This window comes from Carlito syrichta, unplaced genomic scaffold (genome assembly GCF_000164805.1).
Source record: "Carlito syrichta isolate Samal-C Ts95f unplaced genomic scaffold, Tarsius_syrichta-2.0.1 Scaffold126623, whole genome shotgun sequence".
Lineage (NCBI taxonomy): Eukaryota > Metazoa > Chordata > Mammalia > Primates > Tarsiidae > Carlito > Carlito syrichta.
Genome location: NW_007070719.1, coordinates 112992 through 136096, shown reverse-complemented (window position 1 = coordinate 136096; position 23105 = coordinate 112992). Strand labels below are relative to the sequence as shown.

Sequence of the window (23105 nt, the reverse complement as noted above, 5' to 3'; positions counted from 1 at the left end):
CAAAAAAAGAATAAAAATACTAACTACAGTATTACTATGTGCCCCCAAATATCTTAAGTGCAGGGTGAGGTACAGAGCTGAGTAAAACAGACATATTAAAATTAAAAAGAAAAACCAATAGGAAAGCGGTAATGATAAATACGGTTTTTAGAAAGGCTGCTGTGAGAGGGAGCAGGTGGAGGTGACTGATGCTGGGTTGATGGCAAGGAGAGGTCTCTGGAAGAGGAAGGAACATCTAAACCGGAACCAGTGCAGAAGCTAGGTAGGAGACGACCCTGGTGGGAAACAACACACAGGTGTGGGAAGTGTCCATGGGGGACCGTGTGCTGAATGCGACGGGAGACCACGCAGGGGCCAGGTGGCTTGAGGTCTCCGGCCACCAAAGGAGTCAGAATGAGAGCCTTGGTGCCATGTGTGCCCGGAGAGAATCCGAAGCAGGGGAGTGGCACGGTTGGGTTTCCATCACAAAAGACGTCTCTGAGCACCCTGAGGAACGTGGATGGAGGAGGACAGAGCAGAGAGGGGCGACTGTAATGGTGCTTGGGCGAGTGTTTCCCAGAGGAGATGAGGGCAGACAGAGCCAGGTATGTCCTGGGGTGGAATGAACTGGACCGCAGATTACACAGGAGGGAAAGGAAGAAGAGAGGCCTGGCAGACCACACTCCAGCTGACGTCCTGAGCAACCCGCGGCGCCCAGAAGCGAAGATGTTGGGAGGGGGGCGAGGGGTAGAACTCCTCGCTCCCGATTCAGACACATGAGCTGGAGGCGCCACTGGCCACCTGCGGACGCCAACTCGAGGGAAGAGGTCGCGCCTGGAGGGTTGACTCGGGAAGGCACTACAGACGGATGGTGCCTGAGCCACAAGCCTGGTGGGGGGATCCCCAGGTGCTGTGGGCAGAATGTCTGTGGGCCCCCTCCCCCAAGCCCACATGCCGAAATCCTGACTCCCCGTGTGACTGTGACGGCCTCTGGGGAGTGGTTTGCTCATGAGGGCAGAGCCTTGGGAATGGAATGAGAGCCCTTACAGAGAGACCCCCGAGAGCTCCCCCGTCCTCACCATGTGAGGACCCTAAGAAGACAGTGGTCTACGGACAAAGAAGCAGGCCCTCACCAGACACTAAATCTTCTGCCCCCTTGATCTTGGACTTCCCAGTCTCCAGAACTGCGGCAAATCCATTTCTGTTGTTTATACACCACCCAGTCTATGGTATTCTGACATAGCAGCCCGGGCTAAGATACCATGAGTGTCTGCTCAAAGGCATACTGGGCAAACTAAAAGTGCGTAAGCAAAAACATTATTGGGGATGTATTCTATATGAGCAAGATCTCGGTTATCCAAAAGTGATGCCCTGTACAATAACCAATCTGCTTTCAAATATCTTAAGTTGAGGCGGCCGAGAAGGGACTCTGCTTGGGTTCAGGCGGTCAAGTCTACGGTGATCCGTGACCGTCCCACTGCGCTCCGTCCAGTCTGGGTGACGGTGACACCCGGCTCAAAAAGAAAGTCGTCTTAAGCTGTTTGTTAACTTTTGAGGAAGTGGAAAGGGTCTCAGGAAATCCCCGCAACTGACTGAGAACGCTCAGAGACTTCAGCATAGAAAGCTTACTTAATGTGTTTCAGGATTTCTATCTCGAAGGATGAGTATAGTCAGACTTTCAGATAAGTGAGAAGGAAAATTGAAAATAACTAAAAAAATTAGAAAAGATTCAGCTTGTACATTTAAAAAGCAGCTCTTAGGAATTATTTTATTGTTTTGTGTTTGTTTGTTTTTGAATTGGAGTCTCACTCTGTCACCCAGACTGGAGTGCGGTGACCGCTCCCAGCCACTGCAGCTCGACCCACTGGGTGCCGGCGATCCTTCCGCCTCAGCCTTCTGAGTAGTATTTTATTGTTTTAAACCTCAGTTTAATCGTCGAGAAAACAAGCCAAGGCCTTACATGTTTGCGGTTTGCGAACATATTATCTAAATATTGAAACCCACTGAATTGCAAGCTTTGAGAGGACAGAGAGCCTGTCATGTTTCTATTTTGCATCCAAAGTGCTGACCTTGGTCCCTGACACAGAGTGAACTGTCAGTGAATGTGTATTCCAAGACTTCGTGAATGGTGAGGACTTTTAACATTGAGTCAGTCTTCACTGCTCTTTACCTTCTTCTTCCTTCCCTGGTGATAATGGAAGCGATGAAGAAAAAATTCTAGATCACAAAAAATATGTAAGCTATTTAGGAAAACACACACACACACAAAATGCAGAAATCCCGTTGACAAAAACCACCGTATTCTAAGACTCAGAAACATACCCTCGTAAGTGAATGAACTAACGAGTATACCAAACATTTGTCCCGAACGACACGTCTGCACACGGAAAGGCTGGCAAGAGGGAAGCCACGTGCGTGGGCCGCACCTCGCTCGTCCCGCTGTCCCACACTCCACACCGCAGTCACAGTTCTGGAATCACCACATTCGAGTGTTTCGTGCTTCAGACTGAGACTCTCCAACAGCTCCTCATTGCTCTTTGGATAGAGTCCCAAACCCCTCCCAAGGCAAGCCAGGCCCGGCGTGATGTGGCCCTTCCTCTCCCGCCTCCGAGCTCCCCAGTTCCCAGAGCGAAGGTGTCCTTGGGGCTTTCTGGGGGCCTCCCCACATGCCAGCCCCCGGCTCGGCCGCTGCTCTTTCCCTCTGGCCTGGCTCCTTCTCTTCCAGGTCTCAGGTAAGGAGTTCTGCCTTCGAAGCAGCCTGCTCCAAGCTCCCAGACCGCTAGGTCTCCACGCTACACGTGTCACAGTGACCACGCTGTAATTCGATGCCTGCTCTCCTGCCTCGACTGTCAGCACGAGGAAGCCAGGATGCCTCTGTCCGCGCGTTTTGTCCATCCCAGGGCCTGGCACACAAGAGGCCCTCATCTGACTGCACAAGTGGACGAATGCAAGAAAGAAGACACAAAAGTAGCTCCTCACCCTTGACTTCAAAACCAAGGACTCAAAAAATAAGCAGACTAGGAGGTCGTGTGTGCCACACCTGGAGCCACTTCAAAAGCCCGAGAGTCACTGCACAGAGCCTCGGAGGCCTCCACGTGTCAGCAGTGCAGATGTCGGGAGCAGAAACAAAAGACGCCTCCTAGGACACTGTGATTACGACAGCCAGAATCACCAAAGGTGAGACACTGCCACAGAATTTCATGAGAATCATACGAATGCTCCATGCATACAAGGTATGCCATGTGCATACACCCCATGAACTTCCATAACTACTACTGCTTGACTCTCGAGTCTCATCTGAATTTTTAAAACTCGAGCAATAGAATAAGATTCTCATCACTGACAAAAATGTGTCATTTGTGCAATTTCTAACTTCCTTGAAACCTACATCAATACCAATCTCATACTACAATTCAAATGAAATCTGTTAAAGCTTTTAAAAAATCTCCAAATTCAATGTTTAATATATAACCACATAATTTCTTAAAGCAAATTATGCAAAATCTTTCTTAAAGTTAATTTCAAGCGTTGTATCTAGAGGACACAATCAACAAATGTAAGAATTTACAAGTGGGATTCACAGTTTTGATGATTCTTTCAAAGCAAAGATAAAAGGTCACAAACCACTGCTCAGTATTTGAATTAGAATTGCAGCAACATCATATGAATTTCATTCACACGAATAAAATTGAGGAGAAAACAAGCTAATGTGTTAGGTTATTCTTAACACTTCCCTCAGAGGTGGAGTTTTAAAGAACTCCACAGTCCTATGACCGTTGAACTCTTTCAGTGTTTTAAACACGTCTTCTCTTTTAAAGCTAGGTATAGATTTCATAGTTCCATCTCTTCATCTGCGCCATTTAAGAATGAGACAGGCCAAGCACAATGGCTCACACCTGTAACCCCAGCACTTTTTGGGGGCTGAGGTGGGAAGATCACTTGAGCCTAGGAGTTCGAGGCCAGACCCAGGAAACACAATGAGACTGCATCTCTACAAAAAATTAGATAATTATCCAGGCATGGTAGCGCACACCTGTAGTCCCAGCTACTCAGGAGGCTGAGGTGGAAGAATCACCTGAGCCCAGGAGGTCAAGGTTGCAGTGAGCCATGATCACGCCACTACACTCCAGCCTGGGTGACAGAGCGAGACTGACTCAAAAAAAAAAACAACTGAATAAACTTAAATTCCAAAAAGAGAGGTTTTGGTAGGGGGGAAAAAAAGTAAATATTAATTAGTTAATAATGAGATGCTTTTAGATTAATTCAGAAAACAATTTAGTACTGCTTGTCTTACAAGAAAAAAAATCTCAAGAAGAGGAATACTAACCACATAAGTCTGACAAAAGAGGATGTATCATACCTTAAGTATTAAATAATACCATTAATTTTCTTTTGCTAAAAAATAGATTAAAAAAAAACTTTTATGTTTACCAAGGAAAATATTGCAAATTAACCCTGAATCCAGGAACTGAGCAGGAAAAATGAAGAACAGTGAATTTTGGTTGGCTTTGGGCAGACTTCGGCTCCGTCCTGCGTTTCCTGAGAAAGAACAAGCACGAAGTCACGGCAGCAACTCCGCTCTCTTTCCCAGCTGGCTCCTTGCCCATGTGCTTGCTTCCCTCTCCCTGCTTCCTCTTCCCTGGATGGCCTTTCCCTCATTCCAGCCGCTGCCCTCCTCGGGGTTCAGGTGGGACGTCTGCAGTCTGCTCTTTTGAAGCCGAGGCGGAGAGCGCGGCAGCGTCCAGTTCAGCTCTCCTGCCTGGCAAGGTCTTTGCCAGAGTCATTTCAGGAGATGATGACTCCAAACTCCCTGCCACTCCCTACACCTCAGAATCCACTCCCATCTCTTCTTCCATTAAAAGGTGCCACTGTCACTTGTTTAAGAAGGTGAAGGCTTAAGAAAAGGTGCATAAAAACTGGCATAAATATGTTTTTCCTATAGGCAGAAATACACATTTCTAAAGAGAGAGAATACTGTCCTTGCTAACATAAAAGAAAACTTAATTGGCCGGGCACGGTGGCACAGTCTGTCATCCCAGCACTTTGGGAGGCTGAGGTGAGGGGATTGCCTGAGCCCACGGGTTCAAGATCAGCCCAGGCAACTTGGCGAGACCCTGCCTCTACAATAATTAAAAAAAAATTAGCTGGGTGTGGTGGTGTGCGCTGGTAGTTCCAGCCACTTGGAAGGCTGAGGCAGAAGGATCGCGGGAGCCCAGGAGGTTGACGCAGGGGTGGCTGTGAGTGAGCCACCGTACCCTAGCTTAGGTAACGGAATGAGACTCCAACTTAAAAAAAAGAAAGAAACTTAAAGGTATGAGAAGGAGCAGCAAAGTGAGCACTGAGCTCTCATGCCAAGTTTACTCAACAGTCTTGTTATCTTGACAGTCTGGACTAGTACTTCCTAGCTGAAATGTAACTGAGAGTCACAAATGTGAGCCACATGTGTACTCTTGACTTTCTAAGAAACTAAATTTCAAAAAAGCAAAAAGATAAAATCATTTCAGTCACATATTTAACCCAACATATATAAACACATCTCAACACGCGTTTATATTACATCATATGAACATACATATATAATGTGTGTAAATGTAGATACATGTATATACACACACACATATGTACACACAGTGGCTGAACCCTAGTGTGTATCTTGAGTTTATACATCGAAGTGCTCGACGGCGTCTGTGGCTATGGCAGCTGCACTGGACAGCACTGGCCTAGAGAGCAGGAAGCACTGCGCCTCGAACCCTCAGGAAGCTGGCCTGCAGCCGCTCCTGATCGAGAGCCTTTGCTCTGATGCTCTGTTTCTTACTCTAGCCTTTCTCGTTCCTACTGAGCGCGAAAACCCTAAAGTGCCCTGTAATTGCCAAATCGGCGCCTACCAACTCATCCCCTGCTGCCCACGGCTGATCCCGAACGAGGCGCTCCTAGGCGCTCCCGTCTCAGGCCGGGACCCCTCGTCACTGCCCCGGCTAAAAGCCCAAGTCAATGTCCTCTCCTTTACCACAGTACTCTGTCGAGTCACACAAGTTCTTTCTTTGTGGCTTCTCTTGCCATCTCAGTGAAACGAACTCACTGCAGGTGCTCAGTGGGCAGAAGAACCTGTCCTTGCGGTATCCGACAACGTCTCCGTTGGCCCCCGTGCCCCCGTGTCCCTTCGCCTGATTCGACAACTGCCGAGCCCTTACTATGTGCCGGGCACAGTTTTGGGTGATGGAGACACCACAGCGATCGCCCAAAGGACCTGGTCTCGTGGGGCTTACACTCCAACAGGTGAGAGAGCCACTGTGAGGCTGTGGAGCACAAAACAGCAAGCAGAGGGAGGGGCTGGAGGGTCACGGGGTGTGATTTTTAGGGAAAGTGGTCCAGGGAGCTCTTGAGAGAGCTAAGATCCGAGTGGTTAACCGAGCGGCGTAAAGGAAAAGGCCACGTGACACCCGGGGAAAGCGGCTCCAGGTGGAGGGTGGCAACTGCAAAGCCCCCAGGACCGCTTCAGCTGGGCGTATGTTCCAAGTGCGGCGATGAGTCCAGCCTGGCTGCAGAACAGAAAAGGAACAGTGGGGAGGCGACGCTGGCCGTGCAGCCAGAGGCCAGCGCGAGGTGCCGGAGGCCATGAGAAGAGTATGGACTGCACTCTGGGGACGTGACATCACTGGAGGGTGCGAAGCAGGAAGTAACACGATCTGCCTCAAGATCACGCTGGCTGGTCGGAACATAAGCTGCTGGCAGGCAAGAGCCAGGCAGAGAGGGAGCAGCTGCAGCGGAGGCGAGGAGTGTCCTGGGCGGGGCTGAGAGCAGAGGCAGTGCGGAGAAGCCGGCAGGTCTTGGATGGGCTCTGGAGGCGAGCAGTCCGGAGCGCTCTCGGGTTGGCTGGACGCCGAGAGAGGAGCCGAGAGAGGAGCCAGAGACGGCTGAACAGCGAGCGGACAGCACCGTCTCGGGGGAGCAGTGTGGCTGGTCGAGCGCGGTGGGGGCCACAGTGTGGAGTCCAGACCTGCTTCGACCACTTTAATTTAGATTCTGAAGTGGACACGCCTTCGTTTCCTCCTCAGATTAAGCTTCCTAAAACCAATTTTTCAGCACGTGACTCTCTTTTCCATAAACCTCCGAAGGAATCTCAGTTTACCGAGTGAACTTTAAACTCCTAAGTTTGGCGATCAACTTTTTCCACTCTAACCTCCTTCCCCAGACTGCCCCCAGCCTCGTTCTTCTCGTCGCTGTACTCCCATAATGCCTGGCAAACAAGAATGCATGTTTAATAAAATGTCTGCTAAGTAACCAAAGCCCTTCGCATCTGCGTCACTCCCCTGCTCCTCCTCCACCTCTTGGAGAGTCTCACCTCCACTGGCCTCCTCAGTGAGATCTCCACCAATCACATCAGCTGCTATTACTGTTTCTCCACACCAAGCTCGGACCCAGAGACAAGCTGGTAAAGTTTAGCAGCGCTAGCCGTCTGAGAAGCAAAGCCCCAGTCTGCAGCATGTGCTGACATCTGTGATGTGAAGGCAACCACCACGGAGACGGCAAGCCACCAACACGCAGTCCCTGACGTGGGGCTGGGAAGTGGCCCCCAACTCGCTAGGATGGGCCAGAGGGAGCTGCTCTGACACACCACTGCTCTCATGGCATCATTTATAAAGTCGCCTACTACACATGGCTTTCCTTGTAAACATCTGCATGAAAACCTTCCTACCTGATTGCAAATGTGTGAAGTGTAAAAACCGTGTTGTGCATGTGGCTATAACTCAACTAAGTGACTCTGGGGCCTCAAAGCTCACATCAGTGAAATGGAGCATCTGACCCAAACTATAAAAGTCCAGTTTTAAGTCCGAATAGTCTGTACATCTTTCTAATGTCTCAATCTGATGGTCTGAATGAGGCGGAATAAATAATTCATCATATTGTGCCCCAAATAAAACCCGCCTTGTAGAAGGTGAGAGAAATAAAGAAATATCTGATGGCATTTTAAGATCACAAACAGAAAGTATGATCACACTAATCACTTTCTTTTAGACAGAGTTGCAAAATAAGAATGTAGTTCTTTTGCTTTAAAGGGCTTCAGATGGATACACCCATCAACCCAGGACGCACAATCAGCCTTGGACTGAAGTGCAATCGTTGGACAGAAAGAACAAAACGAAATACTGAAAAGAGAACTAAGAGACACAAAACTGACTCGGAATTGGGAGCGCCGGGCAAAAACAATCGCTTTCAGCAAGTTCCAGGAAGTGACAAACACCTGACTCAAGGCAAGTGAGAGCCATATGCTTGCCCGTGTCCGTTTTCGGACCGGTAGGCCACGACGGCCGCGTAAATCCAATCGAACGCGAGAGTTTGGAGTCACGGGAAAGACGCCCTATTGCCTCTCCCCGCCGCCCCGAGTAACACGAAACGTGGGAACGTCCCGGCGCAAGAACAGCCGCGTGCTCAGCTCGCTCGGAACAGCCCAAGCAAGCGAGGCGCGGGTCCCCCGAGAGTCGGCGCAGCCCAGGCGTGGGCCTCGGTCTCGGCCTGGGTCCCCACCCACGCCGGCCGGGCTGCGGGAGAGCGAGCCGGAGCGGGGCCGGGCCGGGGCCTCAGGGCCGCCCGGGGGTCGAGGCAAGCCCGGGCCCCACCGGCGTCCCCTCCCGGGAGGAGAAACCAGCAGAGGCGAAGGCCACGGTACGCTGCGGTCTTCCGCCGCCCCACACGCCGCGTGGGAGGCCTCGACAGCAGAAGGCCCGCTTTCGCCTGAACGGGGCCGCCTCCTGTTCACCTGCCCCCGTCTTCTGAGGCACAGACAGTCCTGGAGGGCAACGGCCTGTGTTTGCCCGCTGGTCCCTGCCGGTGTGTGCCCCACGCGCTTCAGAAGAGGGGAGAGGGAGGAGGGCGGCACTGCCGTCCTGGAAAGGGTCTGACGGCACAGCTCCGCCACCGCAGCACCACAGGACAGTTCCACCTGATGGTACCTCTGCTTTGAATGCTGATTTTTTACAATGCTCTCTGTAGAGCTGGCAAAAACTAGAGCTAACCTGTGATAAGTTACTTTATGATACACAGAACCACAAAATGAAAGGCATTAGGTCCTCTCAGGAACGAACACTCCAGAACAGACATCCAAAGGGCAAGAAAAGAAAATTCAGAGGAGCATGGAAGAAATCGGACAACTTGAAACAAGAGAGATTAAAGGAATAACAAACAGAATAATCCAACAGAAAACAGGTGAAAGAAGGGGTGGGCCTACTTTACCGTGTAAACCCAGTTAAAAAACGTCCATGTTCAACACTTTCTGGCTGAAAACCAGGTCGGCTTTTAGAAATGCTTTTCTTTTTTTACTACACAATTGAACTAATTAAATCTTTCTAGGTGTGGGACGCGATGGAGGATTAGTATCACTCTACCCAGTATAATCTGTCCTCCTGGGCCTTAAGTAGAAATGTAAAATAAGTGTATGATAAGCAATGTTAGCATGGTGTCCAACTTCTAATGAGAGTTCTTGTTCTTATTTTTGCCTGAGTTTCAAAGGTTTCAAACGATTCACAAAAGTGTGTGTGTTTGTGTATTCTCCCTTTTTGGAACAAAATTATAAATGATCATGAAATATCAGACACAAATTGGCAAGCCCTAAGTGTCACTGAGAGATGCTGCGTATGTGTACGAATTATCTTTAAAAAACCTATCCTGTTTATTCTGAAACTCATAATGCTCACACACGGAAAGGCCCGAGGAGGTTTCCAGCACCCAATCACTGAGCTGCTTCTTCCCAAGTTCCGCACTTGCTCATCAGTGGACGACGCACACAGTCAGTCCTATTTAATTACTGGCTTTGCAGAAGACAACCAAGAACTCATGAATTTAGAAGTTGTAGAAATGAGTGAAATGTGCAATTTATTTTAATCACAGTTACAAACGTTCTAGAAATAAGCCAACGTGGCCCAAAAATAGGTGCAGGAATTTTGTTTCAATAATGTTCTTTCCTAGGGGCCGAGAGCATTGTAACACACAGCCAGCTGCATCCCACTGGCAAGAAAGAAGCGGGTTTAGACAAGCAGGACACAGGCGACACATTTCCACTTCTGGTGCCCAAATGAGTCTCTGATGACCTAAAAAAAGATTTTATACTTTCAAAAACATGAGGGGATACCCTCAAAATCTAGAATTTATTTATTTAAAAATTATGTATTTATTCTTACACGTTTAAACTTCAGTCACCTTCAAAGGACTCTCCATTTGATGCAAAACACCCTCGAGACACTTTTCCCACTGCTCAAAAGTTTCTGATCTCATCGATTCTGATGGCTGTTCATGCTTCTGTGGTTTTTTGCTTTACCTCTTCCACATTGGCCAAACGTTTCCCTTTGAGGACTTTTTCCATCCAGGGAAACAAAAAAAGAAGTCACTCAGGGTAAGATCAGGTGAACAGGGAGGGTGGGGCACAGGGGTCAAGCCGTTTTTGGTCAAAAACCGCTGAACACTCAGCAAGTGTGAGCAGGTGCCCTGTCATGGTGGAACAGCCAGTCGTCACCTGTTTGCCACAACTCAGGATGTTTCTTTAGCACATCATGACGCAACCTTCTCAGAACTTCCAGATACAAACTTTGGTTGACCATTTGATCTGGAAGAACAATTTCCAAGTGTACTAATTCCAGTTTTTATCACAAGTCCCCTCTCGTAGATAGCTTCCCATTTAAAATCGGTTCAGTTCAAATATTAAACTAAAAACCACAAATTCTTCCCAGTATTTAGGACTTTATATATAACACAATGATTTAGCCCAATGTTTCATAAGTTTATGAATACATCTCCCTGATTTTATACAATGAAAAAAATGTTATTTGCCCTATGAAAAACAACAAAGTACAATGAATTAACATGTAGAGATTCACAATATTTCCCCAGTTAGAGAATGTCAAGGAAAATAAGTCTCCGTAATGTCCACACTATTAATTACCTGGTTTAAGAGATCTTCTACTTTCTTCTGCCATGAATCTCTGGCTGCATTTTTCTCTCGCTCTTTTAATTGCAAAAGTTGAGACATCGCTGACTTCTTATCCTCTTCATGCTGGAGCCTCAACTCCTCACGAAGTCTAGAACATTCTTGTCTAAAAAAACCAGACATTTTGCAAAGAAAATTATTCCTCTCAGGAACTGTAGTATAGTTGTTCACAGGTATTCTAAGTGCTTAGTTCATCTCCCCAAAAGTCTGTGACTCGGAGTAAGAGTAGATTATTTTACAGTTAAGAACTTGAAGGTAAATTGGTAACTTAACCAAGATCATTGATCGATCAATTTATTAACGGCAGAGTAAGTACTAGAACAAATAAGTCTCTGACTCTAGGTTAGCTCTCTGCCTACTTGATAATCAAGGAAAAGCAATCAGAAAAAATAAATCTAAATTTGAACATCTGTATACCTAACCCTGAACTGTACTCCACATCTTCAAAATAAAATAAATTTGAATTAAAGCAGGAAAAAACTCCAATTTCTCTGTATCTAATCATAGAAAAAATCCATTTAAAATACTGCTACTACACCTGTAACAATATGACAACATGAGCTATGAGAGAAAAGAACTTTTCTGCACACCTGTACTGACAAGAATGCATTACAGAGTGAAAACACACCTAAGATTCTCGGTCCACTTGATCTCCAAGTCATGGGCCATTCTGTCTACTCTGAGCTTCTCTTCTTCCTTCATGGCAGCAAGCGTTTCTTCATGTTGTTGCCTTTCTTGTTCTAGCTCATCCTGAAGAAAGAAAATTTCAGTGAAGACTAGTCTTCAAGAGCAAAGACACTGTTGGTTACTTGAAATATGTAGAGTGCTTCACTATAACTTCACAATTCTACAGCACAGTAACTGATAATGCTATCTACGACACTGACTCAAGAATTTCTGACAATAATGTAAGTTTTATATCTTAAATGCCCTTGTTGAAATTGTTTTATTAATGCTCATAAGTTATTTAAGCAGTTTAAAGTCACATTAGTAACTTTAATTAAACCTTCCATATCACAGGTATTAATAATAGTTTAATGAGTCAATAATAGATTAATGATGCCTTAAAATATCATCTCCTTTTACTTTTGAAAGTGGGGAAAACACCTCTTAATATGATTTGGCCATCCTGGTCAGCTGTATGCCACAGAAGACTGCCATCAAGGTTAAAGTCAATACATTCTGCATCACATAAATGTATCAGATTGTATATTACACTAGTTCCAAACTCCAGCCTGTTCCTTGTTACCTTAGATAAAATGTGAATAGAATTATACATGCACCATACAGAATATGCATCCAATAATATGCCCTTGTTTACATACTTTTGAAATGGAACCCACTCGAATTGAAAAAGTAAAATTTGAAATTTTATATATATATATATATATATTTATTTATTTTATTTTATTTTTTTGAGTTGGAATCTCACTCTGTTGCCCAAGCTGGAGTGCAGTGACACACTCATAGCCACCATAGTCACCAACTGCTGGGTTCAGGTGATCCTTCCACCTCAACCTTCCAAGTAGCTAGAACCACAGGCACGTGCCACCACGTCCAGCTAATTTTTTTATTTATTATAGAGACACGGTCTCACCAAAATGCGCAGGCTGGCCTCAAACCAGGGGCTCAAGCAATCCTCTCGTCTCCGCCTCCCAAAGAGCTGGGATTATAGGCGTGAGCCACTGCACCCGGCTTGAAATAATATATATGTATATATATATATGTATGTATATATATATATGTTTTTGGTTTTTTTTTTTTTTGAGTTGGAGTCTCACTCTGTCACCCAGACTGGAGTGCGGTGACCAGGACCTTGACCTGCTGGGCTCTGGCGATCCTTCCGCCTCAGCCTTCAAAGTAGCTGGAACTACAGGCACGCGCTACCAGGCCCGGCTCATTTTTGATTTATTGTAGAGATGAGGTCTCGCCAAATTGCCCAGGCGGGTCTCGAACCCGCAGGCTCAGGCATTCCACTCACCTCAGCCTCCCAAAGGCGTGAGATTACAGGCTGAGCCACTGAGCCTGGCTGAAATAATATTAATGAAAGGTAACATCTACTGAGTGTTGACTGTTTGTGAAGCATCATGCTGTAAGGGGTTTATCTCGTCTAATTATGACAATGGCAATGTGAAGAATATCCTTATCCCTCATCCCTCCTACATTGTGCTTAACACTGAGGCTTTGCCCGAGGTTACTCACTAAGTGGTGGGTCCCGAATTCACACAGAGACTACACTCTAAGTTGACTCTTTGAAGGAGAAGGTTAAGAAGAACTCCCCGGCTCCTAGCCCCCTAGTTTGATGGAATCTCTTCTCTACCATCTAAGTCATCTAAATCTTTGCTGTGTTTCATAAGCATAAAAGGGAATGGAAGGGTTTTTCTGACATTTGTAGGATGCAGGGAAGCACTCCGCTGCTACATATGAAAGTTCCAACATTTATCAGTAAAAGAATTGCACATTTTAATTGCTACGGGCTGAGCTGTGTCCCCCAAAAGACATGTTAGAGTGCTAATCCCCTCTGCCCCCAATACTTCAGCATGTGACCTTATCTGGAAATAGGGTCAGCCCAGATGTATTAAGATGTACCCAACTGAAGTAGGGAGAGCCTTTCTTTTCCTTTTTTTTTTTTTTTTTGAGTCAGAGTCTCACTCCATTGTCCAGGCTGGAGTACAGTGGCACGCTCACGGCCACCCCAGTGACGACCTGCTGGGCTCCGGCGATCCTTCCAAGGATCTCCCAGCTCAGCCTTCCAAGGAGCTGGAACTACAGGTGGGCACTACCATGCCCATCTAATTTCTATTTATTTATTGTAGAGATGAGGTCTCGCCCAGTTGCCCGGGTTGGTCTTGAACCTGTGGACTCAGGCAATCCCCTCGCCGCGGCCTCCCAAAGTGCTGGATGACAAGCTGAGCCTGGCCGGGAGAGCCTTTCATCCAATGTGACTGGCATCCTGATGAGATGACAGCGTGAAGACCGCAGACACTGACACGACGCTGTCAAATGCCACAGGGTTCCCGAGGCTCCAGAAGCCGGAACGGCAAGGAGGATTCCCCCCTTGGAGTTGAGGGAGGAGCACGGCCCTGCCTGCACCTGATCTTGGACCTCCAGCCTCCAGAACCGCGGGAGAACATGTTTCTGTTGTTTCAAGTCACCCAGTTTGCAGACTCTCTCACGTAGCCCTGGGAACTAAAAACCTAATTATATACGAGCGGTGTTGAAATAGCTTTAAGCCAAGTAGCTACACTATTTTTTGTTTTGCTGATGTTAGATTTCAGCAGAATTATGGGGTTACCTCCACACGTAAGAGCGTGTCCTTGGTCTCCTTCAGCCTGCCTTTGGTCAAGTCAAGCTCGTTCTGGAGCCTTTCCTGGGAGTCCTGAAGACTGGCAATAAGTCCTTCTGCAGAGCCAAGGCCTTGCTCGCCTTCTCTGACCAGGTCTTGGAGGCGGCCGATCTGCAAGCAAACAGAGTCCTTGTAATAGACCTCACAGGGACAGAATAGCAAAACAGTCTTACGGTTTCTCCCTTCCATTCCCTTTTATGCTTATGAAACACAGCAAAGATTTAGATGACTTAGATGGTAGAGAAGAGATTCCATCAAACTAGGGGGCTAGGAGCCGGGGAGTTCTTCTTAACCTTCTCCTTCAAAGAGGCAATTTAGAGTGTAGTCTCTGTGTGAATTCGGGACCCACCACTTAGTGAGTAACCTCGGGCAAAGACTGAAGGCTTTTCTTCAGTAGTAATTTTACTGCATGGATCATTGGTTGATGAATTTGGAAGAAACACTCAATCATGACAGCTTTCATTTGCTGGTTTTTACCTTTATTTTTAATGTGTACAATTCAGGGTGAGGCGCACAAACATCCATCATGTAGGTGCCCTTGTTGATGAGCTGTGCCCTCCTCCCGCTCCCCTGGCAGCTTCCTGCCGCTGCCAATCCTGCCCCCGCCCTCCCCTGGCAGTTTTCCACTACTGCCAATCCCTTTCTTACAGTGTTATGACAGTTACTCAATGTCTGCTTGTAAGTGAGAGCATGTGATACTTGGTTCTTTGTTTCTGGGTTAGAGCACTCAGTATTGTAGCCTCTAAGTCCATCCAGGTTGCTGCAAAGTTCACAATTTTGTCCTGCTTTATGGCTGCATAATATTCCACCCTGTATATGCACCACATTTTTTTTTTTGTCCAGTCCTCTTTCGATGGGCAGCACAGTTGGTGCCATGTTCTTATTGTGAACAAGGCTGCGATAAACATGCATGTGCAGGTATCTTTTTCATAAGGGTGATTTGAGTTCTTCCGGGTATATTCCCAGTAGGGGGATTGTGGCGTCGTATGGAAGGTCGATTTTTAGATCTTTTAGGAATCGCCAAACTGTTTTCCACAGAGGCTGTACTAGTTTACACTCCCACCAACAGTGTAGAAGTGCTCCATTTTCCCTGCATCCTCTCCAGTATCTGTTGTTTTTTGAGTTATTGATGATGACCATCCTGACTGGAGTTAGGTGGCATCTCAGTGTGGTTTCGATTTGCATTTCTTTGATGACTAGTGAGGCTGAGCATTTTTTCATGTGTCTGTTGGCTGCTCGTATGTCTTCTTTTGAGAAGCATCTATTCACATCTTTTGCCCACTTTGTAATGGGGCTGTTTGACTTTTTCTTTTCAGCACATTTGAGTTCCTTGTAGATCCTCGATGTTAGGCCTTTCTCAGATATTTTCTCCCATTTTGTGGGCTGTCTCCCTGCTCTCTTGATGGTTTCTTTGGCTTTGCAAAAGCTTTGATAAAGTCCCACTTGTCTATCTTATCTCTTATGGCATGGGCACTTGGGGGTTTTAATCAGGAATTAGTTGCCAGTTTCAACTGCCATAAGGGTGTCTCCTGCATTTTCTAAGGTTCTTATAGTTTGAGGTGTTACATTTAGGTCTTTGATCCATTTAGAGTTGACTTTTGCATATGGTGATGGGTAGGGGTCTTGTTTTAACCTTCTGCATGTGGTCAGCCAGTTCTCCCAGCACCATTTACTGAATAGGTTCTTCTCTCCCCAGTGGTTGGTGGTAGAGGCTTTGTTGAAGATGAGCTGATTGAGAGATTGAGGTTTTGCTTCCAGAATCTCTATCCTGTCCCCTCGGTCTATGTGCCTGTTCTTGTACCAATACCAGGCCATTTTGATTCATTTGCTGTTTTTTGAAAAGACTTTTAAGATTTCCCCTTTTCATGACAACCATGTAAAGAAACAGATACCTCTCAGGCTTCTGGTTTAACAAAGAGAATTCCTGGTTCTATCATAATAAAATATCTGTAGGAAGGAACTGAAGCAAGACAGATTAAACCAAAGACTGAAAAAAAATTTAGAAAAAAATATTTTAAAACTGTTCTTGAAAACTGAATTACTTATTTCATTTGAGTCCATATCTCCTGCTATTTGTAAAAGAGATAAATGTAGGTCAATATTTACAAGTTGGTAAGTATATCATAAACTAGAATAAGTTGCAATTTCTATGTTTCCATAAAAAATGTGTCTCCTGAAATCTTTAAGAGTTGAATTTATACCCTCTTGAAATTAGGAATTACTAGACAATTTGTTTACTAATCAGACCACTACACTAAAATTATGAGAACTAAAATTCATAAATAAAATACTTTACATTATCTTTTAAAAAAATGCTATGAAGTAAAAACCCCATTCTTACAAAATGGTCATGACTATGTAAATTCTACAAAGATTAAAATTGTTAATATAAAAATAATACCTGGATCTTTCTCCTTGTAATTCTCCTTTAATGCCTGACTGACAACGCCTCCCGGGGCATCACCTTCCTGTCCCCTCCACACAAGTATGTGCTGATACAGGTAAATGCTGAATGACCCTGGAAGTAGTGGCAATTTGTCTTGTTAGCGTCTCTAAGTGATGCTAACCTCGTCAAATGATCTGGGAGCTTCTCGTTTTTTCCTGTGCTCTCAAATGTCTTCTCAGCACAAGAATTATCCATTTCTTGAAAGTCTGGCAAAATTCATCCCTGGAGTCCCCTGGGCCTAGTGTTCCTCTGGATATATATGCTAGCCTCTTTTCTTTCGTGGTTGTAATTGGTTTGGTGAGGTGATTCAACCACTTTGGGCCATTTTAGAAATCTAAATTTTCATACAAAGACAAGTTTTTTCTTAATTTTTAAGATTTACTGGCATACCTGTGCACATTACTTACTTACAATATTAAAATGGCACAGGGCAGGCACATGGTTTAAGCTTACCTCATCACAGTGCTCTCAGGACTTTCAAAGGAACTCCTGGAAAAGGTTTTCTGACAGGTGCACATGTGCTTGAGGGAACATATGACTCAACCATGCATGGAGTCAACACAGAGAGAATAAATCCAACGTGAGAAAAAGAAACTGAGTTCCAGTGTCACTAACTTCAGTTCTGAATCCAGTCATGCCTGATGCTAATGTTATCCTTGGACTTTCTAGCTATGTGAGTCAAAAAATTTCCTTTTTCCTTAGGCTAGATTGAGCTGGGTTTTCTGTCACTGGCAGTAGAGACGGACACTCAGATTCCTCTCATTAATGTGTACTCCAAGGAAATGCAGTTAGTAGAGGCCTCCGCCCTGGAATATCTAGCTATCCATGTTGGCTTTCCTCTGATCCGTTCTCCTCACAACACCACAGTGAATGTTTCATAAATTACAAACATGGACATGAGCATAAGCCCCATTCCCCAAGCAAGCAACCCCATTTGCTCACTTAATATCTTCTGAGGCTTCCCACTGCCCTTAGGGTAACATCTGCAATCTTTCTTGGGGCTTCTAGGATCCTCATGGCATGGCCCCTGTCGAAATCCCCGCCTAGCTTGGCAAGCCTTCGTGGTCTGTGTGTTCACTGGGAGGAAAAGTCATGCTATGGTTAAGAATTGAGTTTGGCTTTACCTGTACAATGACCACTTATGTATCCAACCCTGAATTTTACCATACTTCTTTAAAATTAGAAAAAAAGAAAGAATCGAGTTTGGAAATCACACCATCTGGATTTGGAATTCTGGCTTTACCGACTTACCGTGTGACTTGGGCAAGACCTATAGCTTTCTGTGACTTAGTAACTAGTATCTACTGCCCAGGGTTGTTGCAAGGCTTAAAGGAAAGAAAAGCATAAAGGAGCGACTACATAAAACGTCTGGGACTCTGTAAGCACTCAATAAATATTAGTGATTATTATAACTGCTACCACTCTCCATCTATACTGGCCTTTCTACAATGTCTAGAAATGTCTCATGCCTCAGGGCGTTTGCATAAGTTTTTCTCAGTTTATTACTCTGGCAAGCCTCTGTTAATCGCTTGCCGTCCTTTTGCAATATGTGTCAGACTTATAATTACTTGTTTTCGCAGCTGTCTCTCCATGGTAGCAGGCACCGTGTCTGACTTAGTCACAGTGCCTCATATAGTGCTCTGAAGCCTAGTAGCCATTCAATATTTATTGAATAAGTGAATTACAGAAAAAGCTCACAGATGCTTACCAGCAATTAAGAAGGAAAAAAATCTCCTTAACATCCCAGTATGTAGGTATGTAAGCCCTGAAAAGGATCCTTAGTGCTTCACTTTCTTGACCTTGTATTAGTATCAGCTACTAGGCCACGTGGCCCCTCTCAGCAAGAAAAAAGGCCACCTCCCTTGGCACAGAAGCCACTCCAGGGTGTGGAAAGGGAAGACAGTAACGCTTCTGTGTGAGCTGGAAAATGCTCCTTTTCTTCTCACAGACTTCTGTGAAGATGTTAGTTGTTTCTGAATTCTTCTACTGTAAACTGTGCTGAAATTTTGTCAATGATCCATAATTATCTGCTTAGGCTAAATACACAGAATAGCACTGCTCAGTCAAAGGACATGCCCATCTTTAAGGCTCTCATACATGCTGCTAAATCCTTTTCCAGGAAAATTATTCTGTTTTATTCCCATCAGCAGCTTCTGAGTGCCGAATTCTTCACTCATGTCAACATGGCATGGTCCCACCTAACTTTTTATCACTGCTAATTTCATGGCAACGGAATGACATCTCATTGATTTCATGTCCAGTTCTTAAATCACAAAAAATAATTAGTTTTTTCAAATTCTTCTTTAGCCTGCTAAAAAGTTATTAAATACATGAATTCTTTGCTAGTCACATACTTTGTCAACCACTCACTCTATCCCTCCCAAATTTTCCTCTTTCAGTTCTGCTTATGGTGCGTTTTTTTTTGGCTTTTTTTTTTTTGAGTTGGAGTCTCACTCTGTCACCCAGACTGGAGTGCAGTGGCTGCTCCGGGCCACTGCAGCCTCGACCTGCTGGGCTCCGGCCAACCTTCCGCCTCAGCCTTCCAAGTAGCTGGAATTACAGGCATGCGCTACCACACCCGACTGATTTTTTGATTTACTGTAGAGATGAGATCTCGCTGCCCAGGCGGGTCTCGAACCCACAGGCTCAGGCAATCCACTCACCTCAGCCTCCCAAAGGCGCGGGATGACAGGCTGAGCCACCGAGCCCGGCTTGGTGTGTTTTGATATATAGAAGTTCGAACTTTAACTGTACAAACATTCCGTGATTTTAACTCAATGACTTTGGAATCATGTTCTAAAGGCCTTTGCCCTAAGGCTTACTGCTGGTTTCACGTCTCACTCGTATTCATGCCATGATTTCACAGCGCACCCCAGTCCTTGGCCCACCTGGAGCTCGGCTGGCAGGAGGCTGGAGAAGGGCTCTGACCTCCCTCCTCTCTCCTCTTCCGTCCCCTCTACCCATGAGAGCACAGTGCTGCCCCCCACTGCCCAGACTAAGCCCCAGGACTCCAGCTACCCTCTTCCTCCAGGTCTGCGGAGACTGTGGAGAGACAGTGTGGAGAACACGATCCTGCTGTTCTTCAAGACAGCAGAGAACCCTCTGCTGTTTTCTCTCCTTTGCGGTGATGTTCTCCATTGTTTTGCTTTTCCCCACAGATGCACCTTAGTTTCGTGTTTTTTATAGTACTTTCTTTACCTGGTGGGACACAACCAAAAGGGCACGAAAGGCTCAGCGCCGGCTACGTTTTTTGGTGATTTTTGCTCCAGACCTGCTACCTTTGCCGAGGCTCACCTACGACATACACAACGTCACCAGAGCCAGCTATCAGTCACAGACACAATGCAGGCGAGAGGCCTGCAGAATCCTTGCCTCTTGGTTGGCTGTGTTCAGCTTGTCTTCCAGTTCTTCCTTCAGGCTCTCAAGCTCATGCTGAAGCTGACTTTTATCCTCCTCCAGGGTTAGTTTCTCCTTCTTATATTGCTCTTCCAGCTCCTTAGAGAAAGAGATTTTGTAAAAGTTAACAACATTGCAAGTATTATATACTTTGAAGCCTCCAAGAAAAACACTACTGTTTTATGTTGATACTCTGCTCTCCAAATTGGCCTTTCCCTTAGTTAATAACATCAGAATCAATGGTGACTCTAACTAGTCCTAGTGGCTTAGAGCCTTTCATTCCGAATCACTGATGGTGCAGTCACTAAATACTCTTTTATTTTATTTTTTTTTTTTTTTTGAGTTGGAGTCTCACTCCGACACCCAGACTGGAGTGCAGTGGCCACTCCTGGCCACCACAGCCTCGACCTGCTGGGCTCCGGCAACCCTTCTGCCTCAGCCTTCCAAGTAGCTGGAACTACAGGTGTGTGCTACCACACCTGGTTAATTTTTTTATTTATTGTAGAGATGAGGTCTCGCCAAGTTGCCCAGGTGGTACTCGAACCTGCAGGCGCAGGCAATCCACTCACCTCAGCCTCCCAAAGCACGGGATTACAGGCTAAGCCACCGAGCCTGGCAAAATACTCTTTTTTAAATGGTGAGAATCTGTGACTGGACTAGATCAGGTTGAAGCCAAAAAGCAGAAACGTGTGATATAAACAATAATTTGGTGAGATAAAAAATTCTAATTATCTCTTGAATTCAAAATTCTCCCCCTCCCCATTTTTTTCATATTTATGTAAAAATATCTGGGAACACCTCTGCAAATCAGTGGTCCAGTGCTGGGACATAGTAGAGAATAAGCAAGGATATAAAATTAAGGCCACTGAAGAGCAAAACCGGTGAAACCGATTACGACTGTGGACCACTTACTATACACCAGGCATGCTAATTGGTATTTGGGTAACAGAGGCAATGAAGACTAATTAGAACCAGACATACTTAGGGTGTACAGGAGCACAAGGATGGGGAACCAGCTCGCGGGGGACCTTTAAAGAGAAAGCCATTCCTAAGTACAGCTGGAAGGAGGGCGCCATGAAATAAAGGGGCAGAACAAGAGGGGGATACAGCACTCCAGGCAGGGAAGAAGCATGTGCTGAACACCTCGAAACCACAAAGGTGCACGATATGCTCCAAACAACTCAATAGTCTCCACAGTGTCAGTTGAGAATGCTAAATAGCATTCTATGTGGGGGTCCCCGAGACAAACCAGGGTCGGTGACCTGCCAGTGGGCCTCACGGGACTCTGTCTAAATACCCAAGACGGTGGTTGATTACACACAGTATATCCTGCACACAGCACTCCCTGCAAAGGGAAAAGGAGTGTGGTGTCGGGCCTGGAGGAAGCCAGGCAAAGCTTCCAAGAGCCCTCTCACACAGGGCATGCAAATATCACCCATGCTGTGACAACTTGTGTGAAATGCTGCCTCCCAGAAAAGCGCACCAGAGACACAATGCCCAGCTTTTCTGCGGGGCCTGGTCACACAGGAACTTTCTTCGGGTCGAGTGCCAAGATTCCAGACTTCCAGAGGAAAGCAGGAGCTCGGCAGGAACCGCAGCGTGTGAACAGCTGAGGCACAGTCAGCCGTTCGGAGCGTGGAACACGGGGAATGCTCCTGAAGTCCAAGTCCCCGGCGCCCGCCAAGGGCCAGCGCACCTTCTGAGGATGGCAGTCTCGGGCTTGCCAGGCAGCGTGTTCTGCACCGGGACCCTGTACCGTCGCTCTCAGGTGGGGGCTGAACTAGAGCAATGATGGACAAGGCAACCCTTCTCTTAGCGGGTAACAAGAAATGGCGCAGTCCTCTCGGCTAAAAGTTCCTCGGGCGGCCACGTGACATCGGAGGAAGGCTACTCTGGAGGGGGCTGGCTTTAGCTTTGGCTGAGGCAAGAGCCAGGGAGGAAGAGAGGAAGGAAGCGGCAAGTGACACACACTTTATTTTAAAAAAGAGAAGGGTACAAACAAGGCTGCTATGGAGGCATACACAGGCTCACATCCAGGAGATTTCAAGTTCTCTCTTGTATGGCAACCACGTTTTTTGGGGTTTTTTTTTTTGGAGTCAGTCTCACTCTGTTGCCCAGGCTGGAATGCAGGGGCACACTCACGGCCACCACAGCCTCGAACTGCTGGGTATAGGCCATCCTTCCGCTTCAGCCTTCTGAGTAGCTGGAGCTACAGGCATGCGCCATGATGCCTAGCTATATTTTTTTGATTTATGCAGAGACAAGGTCTTGCCATGTTGCCCAGGCTGGTCTCAAACCCCTGGGCTCAGGCAATCCTCTCGCCTCAGCTTCCCAAAGTGTTGGGATTAAGGTGTAAGCCACCATGCCCAGCTGGCAACCATGTTTTAAAGAAAGATTTTAAAAACACAAGTGGCTTAAGGCAGGTGTTTAGGTGGCTAGAAAATTAAAATGCAATGAAGTAAAGGGGTAATGGGGAATAAAACAGTGAGATAGAAACTGTATCGATGAGAGATGCTTCGAGTCTAGAGAGCATAATACCGAGGAGCAGAGAAAGGTTAAAGGCAGGACATGTGTAGTCTAAATATTCCAACAAGAAAGGAGAAGGCTAAGGTGAGAAGGGAACATAGAAGTGAAAGAAAATAACGAAAGATGGCGAGGATAGAGATTCTAGAGGCAGCAGCCACTGCAAAACACTTTCCTATAAATCTCGAACACCTGGGGCACGCATCGGAGTCAGCAGCAAGCGTGTGACCATATGATCGAAGCTGCGCAACTTGTCCTGTACTGGTGAACCGGCACAAAGAAGACTACAACCAGAACTTGGGAGACAACGTGACACTAATTTTTGTCTCTGGCTCCAGAAACATAGAGCAGTAAGGTTAAGAAGCAATAACAAGCCGGGTTCGATGGCTCAACCTGTAATCCCGCGCCTTTGGGAGGCTGAGGTGAGTGGATTGCCT

The 23105-nt window shown here is 46.2% G+C and overlaps 1 protein-coding gene and 1 long non-coding RNA gene across 3 annotated transcripts in view; both read right to left on the bottom strand.

Annotated features, from left to right (window-relative positions):
• Window positions 1-23105, bottom strand: part of FAM184A (family with sequence similarity 184 member A) — a 75440-nt gene that overhangs the window by 21947 nt on the left and 30388 nt on the right. For both annotated transcript variants that reach the window (XM_008048769.2, XM_008048770.2), the window contains exons 6-9: window positions 20122-20244; window positions 14253-14414; window positions 11586-11707; window positions 10913-11063 (exon numbers count right to left, since the gene is read on the bottom strand). In XM_008048769.2, the coding sequence (XP_008046960.1) occupies window positions 10913-11063; window positions 11586-11707; window positions 14253-14414; window positions 20122-20244 (558 nt within the window). The remainder of the gene's footprint in view (window positions 1-10912; window positions 11064-11585; window positions 11708-14252; window positions 14415-20121; window positions 20245-23105) is intronic.
• Window positions 9829-10358, bottom strand: LOC103250176. The gene is made up of 2 exons (XR_503655.2): window positions 10155-10358; window positions 9829-10064 (listed from the first exon to the last, which is right to left on the bottom strand). It is a non-coding gene; the product is annotated as an uncharacterized LOC103250176 (long non-coding RNA).